Here is a 12,243-nt window from a genome sequence, read left to right on the forward strand (position 1 = left end):
ACAGCTCAATCAATCAGTGGTGTGTGATCTAGTTCGTTCATGAGGACCAGCCCCCCTGCTTCCATTTTGCACTGGTCCTCTTTATACGCTCCCACACACAATCACCTGTCATCTCAAAATATTGGCACAAGTTGTATCTTGTCTCAAGAATGAAACTTTTGCCCACTTATTATTGGAGATTGTGGTACTTGGAAATTTGGTCCTTGCATCAGAAAGTACAGGTTTGGCCAATACTTTTTCTGTGACACCTTCAGTTGTATCAGATGTATATATTATATGACACTGTTAACTCTTAAAAGTCAGCAGATAATAACCTACAAGATAATAATAGTAATAATAATTCTGTAGAAAAAGAAAAGAGCCAAAAACAGAACCCTGGGGAACACCTTGAGGAAGATGAGCTTTGTGTTATTTATATAATAATAACATTCTGGGCTGAAAAAGTCAAGCCACGAAATGTATAAAAGCTGTTGAAGTCATTTATATTTCTAAAATTATATATATATATATATATATATATATATATATATATATATATATATATATATATATATATATATATATATATAAAAGTTGTAAAATATAGAGTATTAAAATGTTTCTCATGTTTTTTTTACAGGCGATCTCCAGGCTTTGTGATGACAAATATAAAGACTTGAGAAAAGCAGCCAAGAAGCGCTCAGTGAGCGCGGATAACCTGACGGTGGTCAGATGGTCGCCGGCCATCATATCCTAATAACTGTGGACATTGGGGACTTTCACGAGAGACTGAGAGAAAAAGACTGTTAGAAGAAGCGTTCTCTAAGAGGACACATACGTGCTTAATACCTCCACAAGACTCTTGAGCCAGAGGTTTTTGTTCTAAAGAGTGTCCTTGCTGGTCATACGGCTGCTGTATATACAAGACACCCACACAAAGATCACTTTCCAACCTGTGGCTTAGAGAAGAGAGGAGGACACTGCTACTACAGTTCAGAAAAAAAAACAAAAAAACTGGAGTATGTGAATATAAATGAGGGAGAAAGACGCCCAATGACTGGAACAGCATTCCAACAGCTCTGTGTCATACATGTTTGCCATTCTAGGTGAGGTAGTATTCGTACTGTGTTAACTGATCTTGTATGGTTAGAAAAATTCCACCTGGATGCTCAAGGATGTGTTGTATCAAGATCAAGAGCCAAAATCAACCACTTCTCAAGATATTCCCTAGATATTCTTTCATTCCTTAAAGTATCTCTCTCCAAATATCTGTGAGCTGATCAAACTATAAAATTACCACTGTTCTTACATAGTTATTTAACATTTTATCTCATGAAGATTTATTTTAAATTAAAAACATCCTTAATGACGGTTAAAATTAGTCTAAAAAAGCAAATTAATAGGAAAATATACAATCTGGACCTCTTTATTTAGTCTGATTATTTTATTGTGTTTTTTGTTTTTTCCTTCAATTCGTAATACTCGATAAAGGCAGTTTGCACCATTTAGTCTTATTATATAAGGGTAAAGGAAGCTGACTTTGTATTTTCAAAAGGAAAGTGGTGTGGAGGGTTTCCATATGAAGTTCTTGGGACATTCCTTTTGAAACACAAGATTCGATAATTGAATGCCTTGAAATAATTAGTTTCAATTTAAAATGTACAATGTCGAAATGGACTAAAATTGGAAGTTTTAAAACTGAAATCAAAGGTTTTTCTTCTGCAGAGCCAACAATGACATTCCATCATCAATGACCATGAACGTGTTTATTCTTGTCACCATTTTTTTATAACCTCAACAAACGGCAGATATGCACATGCTGTGCCACTCATTTCCAATTCTCAAAGCAATAGACTGTGTGTTCTATCTATTCCGTACAATGCCTATTGGAAAGATTGGAGCTGATATTTGAAATGTTGCTGGGAAACTTTCCGATAACATTGAGTTAAAATTGGTGTCTTGAAGTCAAAATACTTGTTATTGAAGGTGAGGCTCCAAGTGCCACTGCGATACAAATGTTTGGACTGATTGCAGTGTTTTATTTCTCAATTGCGATGCGTCAAATCAGAGACTAAATTGAATTGGCTGTATCCACTGCCATCACCTGCGGTGCCTGCATTTAGCGGGAAAATGGCCTTAGATGTAGAATATGAAATTAACCATTTTATCTTCCTTTCTCATTAAGACAGCAAAATATATATATATTTTTGATAGTGCTGTCAAACGATTAATCGCATCCCAAAAAAAAAGAAAAAGTTTTTGTTTGCATGATATATGCGTGTTCTGTGTATATTTATGTATATATAAATAAATATTTATAAATATAAAAATATTTACATGTCTATATTTATATTCATATAATTTATATGATAAATAAATACATTTAATATATAAAATATTTCTCTGAAATAAATAAACGTGTAAATAAAAGCTTATTTTGGGTGCGATTAATCGTTTGACAGCACTAGATTTTAGACAGCAGAATTAGTTTTAAAATCAGTTCTTCCCAGTTCAAAGCAAGTCTCGAATTATGTCCTCCGATGTATGTGTGAAAATTATTTATGTTATCTGTTGAGAGTAACTGAGACATTTTCATTTGTGAGACTTCACTCAGAAACACCTTGAGAATTAGAACTTCCAAAAATATCTTTTGTATATTGTACATACTTAAAGAAATTCAGTTATGATCTTCAGATATTTATATGTGACCAGTATTCACTTTTGTTAATTCCTGAATTCTGGACAATTATGGATAAAAATTTGAAAAATATAAATATGTCAGTTGTTTTGTCAGGAATAAGTAAATCTTCCGACACAGTTTCTAAGCACTGTCATTGAGGTGTTTTTTTTTTTTTTCTTCTTCTTCTTTAGTCGTAATCTTCTGTCCTCAATTGAATTTCCAGTTGAGTTTAACCCATTTTCTGTATCACTAAAGTGACATAAAGCAATTTAACAATGTTTTGTTGACATGAATGTAATTTTGCAATAGCTTTTTTTTTTCTCAAGCAGCAATGAAAGCAGCATTTTTTTCTTAGTAATTGCTTCAGATGACATCAAAATAGCCATTATTTTCAAGCAGTATGTGTTTATGCTTTCATTAATTCTAATATTTTTTTCTAGGTATTTTATCTCAAATTCCCAAAAGCGTCTTAACATTTTTACTAAAAAAAAAATAAAAAAAATAGTTGAATCTAAGTATAGTGCACACTTTGTGTCTTTTGTATACAAGTAGGCTATGTAATGCTAACATATCCGACAGGACACACAAGGGTTAAATATTTCCTGCAAAATCAAATGCAAAAATGATATTTTGCAAGAAGAAAATTAAGCCTATTTTAGGATAAGATTGTATTGTCATGATGTTTTGTGGGCTTAATTATCGTATTTATGCAATATATCATTTTTAATTTCTTTTAATTTTGTAGTGAAATATGACCTAGACATGTTCTTGACAGGTTTGGTGAGAATCACTCCCTGAGCAGAGTACTCGTGTTTAGATTACGTTTTGTCAGAGACATGATACTAGACAAAATGTGTAACCAAGGCAGTGAACCCAGATGTCTGTTTGGGTTTATTTCTTTAAGATGAAGGAAGATTGACCAAAGTACTTCTCAAGGAAGGTCTGTCTTTTTTGTTTTTTTTTGCAAATGGCGGTGCTTTAGACTCCCTTTGCACATTTTAAGAGTGTTGGAAACTGTTGGAAATCAGGGAAAACATTCAAGAAAAGTGTCTTTGGGGAGGCAAATGGATTTGTGAATCGAAAGACTGATTTGAAGCATTGAAGATTGTATAATTCTATTTATTTTCTGTGAGCATGTGAGGATGTGGCCCAGTGTTGGATCTGAAGGCGGTGTTGTAAACTCGAGTCCTAGTGATAGGAGGCAGTAGGCAGCGAGTGGCGAGTTTTAGCCGTGTGCACTGAACTCTACCTCTGCATAGAGTCTTTGTTTCTTATTTAATACCTCTCTCTTACTCTTTCCTTCTGTTTTTCTGTAATCTTTTTCATTTTCATTGCAATTTCTAGGAAATTACAAACTCAAATCTTTAAGAACATTTCTACTATAAGTGGTTTCCTGTGAAAAAAGAAAGAAAACTGCTGTAGTTGTGACTTTTTAATTTGATGTTCGGTCACTAATTGTATGCCTGTTATTATGAATAATACATTGTTGTTGTCATTTGTTTCTGTTCCAAAGGTCAAACCCTTCTTCAGTATGTTTTCAGTGTGTGCCAAAGGCTGAATCCTATCTCCTATGTATGATCTTAGTTGATTCTACTTTGTTAACTAAGTGAACCCAGTCACCTGCGGCCGTCCGCCCAGGATCTGGAGGCTACAATGGTCGCATGCAGTTTTTTTTTGTTCTCGAACTATGATTTTAACTGATGCTCCCAGTTCAGAAGCAATGTTTAGAAACCGCCACAAGAATAAACTTTTAAAAGTTGCAATAAAAACTGATCTAATGTGTTTTTAATGAGTCTCATCACATTGTATAAGATGTATATGGAGGACTGGGTCATATTTTTCAGGGTAGCATTTTTTTATGTATCTTATGTAGTTTAGTCAATTTCTGCTGAACATCCTTATGCAGTAAGTTAAGTTAAAGCTTTTGTGTTTTTGTGCCAAATTTGTCCCAGATGAAAATCACTTAAGATGTTAAAATGGAAAACCTCTATTGAAGCTTTTCAGAGACTGAAGTGAGAAATTTAATAATTCACAGCTTTTTTTTTTTTTTGAAGGGGTCACATATTTTCTTTTTCAAAATTAGCTGCACATATGAATGAATGAATGATGTGACTATTTGCACTCAGAGGTGTAAATTACTATAAAGTTAGTATGAATAGTATCTAATATTATTTGTCATTTGTAGTATGTATTGCTGTTTTTACATTACTCATTTTCTCAAACCCTTGCATGGGTAAAATGGATTTCTCACAATTATTTCCAGTGCTGCCACAGTCATAGTAATTGAGATATATAAAACTAACAGCCGAAAAACAACCTTTGACAATATATATATATATATATATATATATATATATATATATATATATATATATATATATATATATATATATATATATATATATATATATATATATTTTGGCCTGTGAAACTCAAATAGATGAAGAAACAGTCAACTTTCCTGGGGTGATTCAGCAAACGAGTCTCAATTTTGAGTAAACTTTTGAGTTTTCATTTTCAGAGGTTCTTAGGTATTTCACATTTTAATGTTTGACAAGTTACAGTAAAGGTTTTCTGCTTTTTACCCAACTCTTTAGTGTTTCTCAAAGTGTTGATTTTTGGCAAATTGCACTGAATGGAGGTCAGTATTGGAGGACATAATTTACCTTACTTTTTCAATTAGAAACCACTGATAGAGAGAATAAATATTTGCGCACTATGGACCCTTGGCAACAACTAAATTTGGTCTCATATGTATTATCAAGAAAATAGTCATTTATAAATTAAGAGTCTTTTTTTTTAAGGCAAGGCAAATTAATTTATATAGCACATTTATACACAATGGTAAATCAAAGTGCTTTGCATAAAAGAAAAGAAAATAATAATAATAATCACACCAATAAAACAAGGACTTTAAAAACTTTGAAAATGATTAAAACAATATTTAAGAGGTTTAAAATGAGTTTAAAACAGTTAAGAATAGAAAATGATTATACATAAAATGTAGTGCCATCATTTTGGACATTGCACAGTGCTCATTCAATAAATGCACAGCTAGACAGATGAGTTTTGAGACAGCATTTAAATGTGACTTGTTTTAGCACATCTGATCTCTTCTGAAAGCTGATTCCAACTGCAGGCGGCATAATTAAAAGCGGAATCCACTTGTTTTGTTTGAACCCGAGGTATTTCTAACTGACTCGATCCTAATGATCTGAGTGGTCTGTTAGGTTTATATTCAGTGAGCATATCTGCTATGTATTTAGGTCCTAGGTCATTGAGTGATTTGTAAACGAGTAAAAGTACTTTAAAATCAATCCTAAATGTCACTGGAAGCCAGTGTAAGGACCCGAGGACTGGTGTGATATGCTCAGATTTTTTGGTTCTAGTCAGAATCCTGGCAGCAGTATTCTCTATGAGCTGCAGCTGTCTAATTGTCTTCTTGTGAAGGCCGGTTAGGAGACCATTACAATAGTCCACCCTGCTGGTGATAAAGGCATGAACAATTTTCTCCAAGTTTTGACAGGAAACAAAGTATCTAATTTTTGCAATGTTTTTGAGATGATAGTATGCTGATTTAGTTACCGCTTTGACATGACCTTTGAAACTAAGGTCTGTCTCCAGAATCACACCAAGATTTCTGACTTGATCTTTAGATGTTTGACTCCTAGAGTCAAGGTGTGCATTCACCTTGAGAACTTCATCTTTGTTTCCAAATGCAATGACTTCATTTTCTCCTTGTTTGACTGAAGAATGTTCTGGCACATCCAACTGTTAATTTCATCGATTCATTGGCAGAGGGAGTCAATGGGGCTGTAGTCATTTGGCGATAAGGCTAGGTAAATCTGGGTATCACCAGCATAGCTGTGATAGGTAATATGGTTCTTTCTCATTATTTGACTTAGTGGGAGCATATACAGGCTAAACAAGAGTGGTGCAAGAATTGAGCCTTGTGGGACTCCGCATGTCATGGACGTCCACTTAGACTTATGCTCTCTTATACTCACATAATAACCTTTCCCTTCTAAGTATGACCTAAACCATTTGATTACCATCCCAGAAAGCCTGACCCAGTTTTCCAGTCTCTCTAGTAGTATGTTATGATCGACAGTGTCAAACGCAGCACTGAGATCTAGTAGGACCAGAACTGATCATTTGCCAGAATCAGAATTTAAGCGAATATCATTTATTATATTTTTAGTAAATACTGTGTGTACAATCAAATGTACTGTTCATTGTTTTAAGAAATGGAATGTTGGCGCTAGAAAGGTTTGATGCATTTTACTTGACCAAATAAATTCATCCATAAGTTGCACTGCACCTCATTTTATGAAATAAATAGTTCAATGACATGTTCAAAAATAGACCATCAACTATAAAAGCAAGTCATTCTGAACCGAGAGCATATGGCCCATGCGTTTCCATCCTAAGTCTTTGGCTTTGCACCTCTAAATGTGTCCCTGGTGAACTACGCCGCTGCTAGTTACCTTAAAATTGTCTTTATTTAGCAGAGCTTGCCTGCTAATCCAATTACAGATATACAGAGCCGAAAAATATAAAATTATTGAAATATTTTAGACTGTAATAAGTCATCTGGGACATGCAGTATCTGTTCTAAATTGTCAGTCACCACAAATGTGGGAAATGCATTTGTGTTGAAAATAACTAATTTTGTTAGAATTGCAAATGCTGTATGATTTGCATTGTCTCTTCAATGCAGGCATAAACTTAAACTGTTGTTCGCCTACTCGCTTAAAAAAAAAAAACAGGATGCAATTTGCTGTTCTCCTAGTGTAATCAATCTCATAAACACGTTCCAAAATAAGAACTAATTTCCCTACTTGACTATCCAAGGCAGGTTAATAGTAATATTTATGTAGAGTGTCTGACGCAGAGTAGCCTTTATTTTTGCAAATATTTCTTGTTAATGAATACATTACAATTTTTATTCATAAAGGGATTGCAAAATAATTCTCTAAATTACAAACTTAATTTAGGTCCACAACAATTTCCCTCTCATTTAATGTATCAAAAAAGTTTACTACCCAAGCAGCTGCCAATACAGTTTGCGTACCCATAAGTCTCCATTCATTAGAACGCAAGTCCTTCAAACCCTCTGTCCAGATGTCCCTCATTCAGAGGTCATTTAGACTGGGCTAAAAGCTTCTAGAGATTCCACTATGATCTCCTCTGATCCCATGGCATTCAGTCATGCCAAACACCTCAAGGACAGAGCTAAAGAGGGGATTCTTTTTAATAATGTAATAATATTAGAACCACCTAGTGCATCTCTAACAGAAGCCAACCAAAAATATCCTTGTAGAATTCAGATCAAAAGTTTAATTTATATGCTGCATGACCTCAGCACCCAACAAAAAACTTAGACACAAGTATGCAAGTCTTCAGTATCCTAAAAGGTTAAAATAAATGAAATTCACGTCAACAAAAATTATTTCCTAAGGATTCTGCCACCCAGGACCTCATGTGACTGACAATGAACTGTCATTGAAATGCTTTCCATCAGACATGAGAATTTAATATGGTTATTTGATGCCTGATCCAGCTAGTTATTCTCCTGTAAGGACAAACAGAGCCCAAATATCACAGCAAGGCCTGCATGCCGACATGCCTTTGGTGGGTAAGAATAGCCTCACAATGGAGCTCACATCTCTCGTCTTCTGTTGTCTGGGAACAGTTGTTGTCAGGGCAGAGGTAAGATGGGAAGCCAAGTTGGTGGATACGCGTGAGTCTTGCCGTTGTGGATTTCATCCAAACTGGTGTGTAGGACCTGACCGGGAATTTGAGGGCTTGTAAATAGTGCTTATTTTTAATGCCCACATAGACTGAGTTTAATACAGACTTTGTGTGGAATCAAGTGGGCTGTGAGTTGACCAGTGGGATATCCTGGGTTTGGAGGCCTAAATCTGCTGGCATGGCTAAACAGACTGCATCTGAAATTATCTTCATAACATTGAACCACAACATCACTCTCATAGGTATGTGTACGGTTTTTGGTATTTTAATACAAATTCATACAGGAGCTCCAGAAAGTATTTGGGCACTTATGTGCAAACCTTCCATGTCTAAATATCATTGTATTATATTTTCAAGGATAGCACATTTGTACATGGTAAACATTCACATAAATGTCTGTTAGATTTTAAGTAATAAAACAACGGATATATTGTTGAAAAATTAAGATGAAATGTATTTGGACACTTGCTGGTTATTAAACGATGCCTGTGTAAACTGAGTTCATCCACTAAAAATCACCTTTAGGCCAATTCCTTCATTTAAAAAATGGCTAATTCATTGGCAGATGCCACTTATTTTTCCTTAGTTATTTATTTTGTATCTAATGCAATGACATTTGTACATTCCGAACAGTCCAAATATTTTGGGGGGCCACTGTATCATTGTGTATTGCATGTGGACAAACGTTATCCATCAGTTTTTACATGTAATATATAATGTAAAAAAATATATATATAATCCAGGATGATTTGCCAACACTATCTCATAAACAATTACTATGTATTTTAAAAGGTTGCTAATTTGTACAAATTCGTATGACCTCACAAATTTTTTATGACTTCTGTGAGGGGTAGGTTTAGGGGAGGGGTGGGGTTGTCAGTCATATGAATTCCTATGAATTTACCACCTTGCAAAATACGTAAGATTTTTCACAAATTGTACAAATTCGTACGACTGAGGTCATACGAATTTGTACAAATTAGCCACCTCATAAAATATGCATGAATTGCCGTGACATCGGGTTGTGATTTGCTTGTATAAATATTCTAAATATAGTAGAAGTAATATAGTAAAACAAACAAACAAACAAAAAAGTTAAGGCAAAGTCATAACATTGGGAACAATATCCACTGAATATCAAGTGTAAAGCTGATATGATCCTACCAATGTTCTCCTACAAATACTCAACACTGGGTCATATTTTATATGTTGTCAATTAAAGTAATATTTAAGATCAGTCTGTCAAACTTAACAACATTAAGTGAATTTCCAGACCAATTTTAAAGGAACATTATAAATGATAAGTTAAACTGACAAAGAACTGTGTGCTTTTGCTCCTCAGGGAAAGCATGGCTCGTCCTGGTGGTATTCCTCAGAATCCTGGTCTTGCTGTTTGCTGGTTATCCCCTCTACCAGGATGAGCAGGAAAGATTTGTGTGTAACACCATTCAGCCCGGTTGTGCCAACGTGTGCTACGACATGTTTGCCCCTCTTTCCCTTGTCCGATTCTGGCTGGTGCAGCTCACCACCCTTTGCCTTCCTTATGTGGTGTTTGTCATCTATGTGATCCACAAAGTGAGTTCTGGTCTACCTGCTGACAGCGGGACTTCTGAGTCCATAAAAGCAGACTCCATCTATAAGATCCATCAAGAATCGTTCAGGAAAGCATCTCTTTGTAAGACCATCATGAAGGCTGAGAAGGGCCTGGTGCAGTACTTCACAGGAGCCTACATCTTGCATCTGTTGCTTCGGATAGTTGTAGAAGCTGGATTTGGAGCTGCACATTATTACTTGTTTGGCTTCCACATCCACAAACGCTTCATGTGTCAGCAATCACCTTGCACAACAATGGTGGACTGCTACATCTCTAGGCCCACTGAGAAAACCATCATGCTGAACTTTATGTTGGGGGCAGCCGCTTTGTCCTTGCTACTAAACGTGTGCGACCTAATCTGTGCCATCCAGCGCTCTGTGAGGCAAAAAAGCAAGGGAAAGATGCTAGTAGAGAAGATGTACGCAGAGGAGCAGTACTACTTGTCAGGGAATGGGAATCAAGGTGTCGACACCAGCATCCAGCCGAATCAAGATGTGATGGGACCGGGAGGGTTCCGCAAAAGAGGGACCAGAAACTCAAGTTGCGATGAAGCTGCTTCCATTCTTTTGGACGATGACCCTCCACAAGCTTCACCTCTTGCAGGAATGCCTACAATTGCTGGAATGCCTGGTTCCAACAACAATGACGACAGCAGCAGCTACCAACCCATCCAAGAAGAGGGGATGGTTAGAGAGGGCAGTGAAGTGGCACTGTACCCCAGTGAGCCTTTGGGGACTCATAGATCCGTCCGAGTTAGCAAATGCAGTCGTCTCAAACCTCCACCACCTCCACGACGGGACAAACTAGCTGCTCAAGGTGCAATTGATGTCTCGGGGGCAACAGCGGTGTGTACCAGAAGAGTAGGGCAATATACTCTGGTAGAAATGACCACCGGTGAGGACGTACCAACTTGCAATGGAGACGGACAAGAAAAGAGGTCGGAATGGGTTTGATTGTCTCTCCAGATGACTAAGAAGCTTTCATTTTGAAGCATAGCGAGTTGATTGGGACTTGACTGAAACAGAGTGACTTGATTGGAATAGACTGCTTGGAGAAACAAGGTGAAATGAGAGGTATTATTAGATGTCAACGTCATGGATACATGCCAACCCTTGGATCAGCTACGCCCATCAGCATCCACCTGCCTCTTATGTTGTGTTAGTGCATTCTGTCTTTCTTTCACAAGCCAGACGGGGCCTTGACCTGTCTTGCCCCTGCGACAATCAAGGGACACCGAAGGCCTTTCTAAAAACAGGTCTGTTGCAACCACCCAGGGTCTCTGAGGTTAAGCTAAGACTGACATACTTTCTGCTTCAACAGTAGCGGCCACCAATCAAGAACAACCCTGAGGGTACGAAGGTGCTTTAAAGTTCCTCCAAAATCCTCCAGCCTGAAAAAACTCAGGAACTGTCGATTGTCAGTCAACTGGACCGCATCATAAAGCAATTACTGCCTAGGCTGCTTTTGTATTTATGTAGGTAGCCTGTAACACTATTTCAAGGACCCGCTGGGGTTCGGTTTGGAGCTTTAGAACAAACACTTTAAATAGAGCTCCATAATCTGGTGTAACACGAGAGCAAGACGATGCTCGCCTTTCAGACTCTCAGAAGCGAGCCGCAACATGTAAACGATTAGACATGTTGGTTTTGGACAGTCACCTAGACTGCAGCCCTCCTGTCCTCACAATGTCAGTCATGTGTCTTATTAAACACAACAGGGACTTCTGGGATTGACTATTTATGGAATTTCCTTATACATCACTGATGATGATTTGTAGTAGTAGTTTTTGTCTTTTTTTTGCTGCTAGATGCTACAGATCTTTAGTCTGATGTCAAATGGTTTGCAAGTTAGTGACTCTTTGGCATGGTTTCTATTTTATTACCTGAACAAATCACACTCCCCCTTAAAAGGGCAGAGAAATATTATTAATATTTCACATATTACACAACTTTAAACTGGTGACTATTAAAGAAAGGACAGACTGCATGAACTCCTGTATCTCAAAATGCAATGCATTTAATTTCACTTAAAGTTCATTTCATTTCAATTGTGATGACAGCTGGATTTCAAATGAAAAAGAATCATTTCCAAAATGATAACTGGATCTCACTCATGCGAGTTCATGTGACCACAAAGTAACATATTACTTGGGGTCTCTAGTAATGTGCTGATGAGTTGACTCAGGTGTTTCTGATTAGAAAAATGTGTACTGTTGGTATGCCCTGCTGGGGGCAGC

At 36.5% G+C, this 12,243-nt stretch overlaps 2 protein-coding genes across 5 annotated transcripts in view; both read left to right on the plus strand.

Moving 5' to 3' along the window:
- The window catches only part of LOC109049359 (cyclin-Y), a 46,458-nt gene extending 45,459 nt beyond the window's left edge, over positions 1–999 (plus strand). For all 4 annotated transcript variants that reach the window (XM_042751596.1, XM_042751599.1, XM_042751597.1 and 1 more), the window contains one exon: positions 620–999. In XM_042751596.1, the coding sequence (XP_042607530.1) occupies positions 620–736 (117 nt within the window). In that variant the 3' untranslated portion in view covers positions 737–999. The remainder of the gene's footprint in view (positions 1–619) is intronic.
- A 7,313-nt stretch (positions 1,000–8,312) lies between these two features.
- Positions 8,313–12,243, plus strand: LOC109049535 (gap junction delta-4 protein-like). Its single transcript, XM_019067212.2, has 2 exons — positions 8,313–8,655; positions 9,756–12,243. The coding sequence occupies exons 1-2, from the start codon at positions 8,592–8,594 to the stop codon at positions 10,958–10,960; spliced, it is 1,269 nt and encodes a 422-aa protein (XP_018922757.1). The 5' UTR covers positions 8,313–8,591; the 3' UTR covers positions 10,961–12,243.

This window comes from Cyprinus carpio, chromosome B24 (genome assembly GCF_018340385.1).
Source record: "Cyprinus carpio isolate SPL01 chromosome B24, ASM1834038v1, whole genome shotgun sequence".
NCBI lineage: Eukaryota > Metazoa > Chordata > Actinopteri > Cypriniformes > Cyprinidae > Cyprinus > Cyprinus carpio.

Excerpts from the sequence above, each read along its gene's own strand:
- LOC109049535 (XM_019067212.2), top strand. The coding sequence starts at position 8,592 with ATGGCTAAACAGACTGCATCTGAAATTATCTTCATAACATTGAACCAC. Across the intron at positions 8,656-9,755 it reads CCACAACATCACTCTCATAG|GGAAAGCATGGCTCGTCCTG; the intron begins GTATGTGTACGG and ends TTTGCTCCTCAG.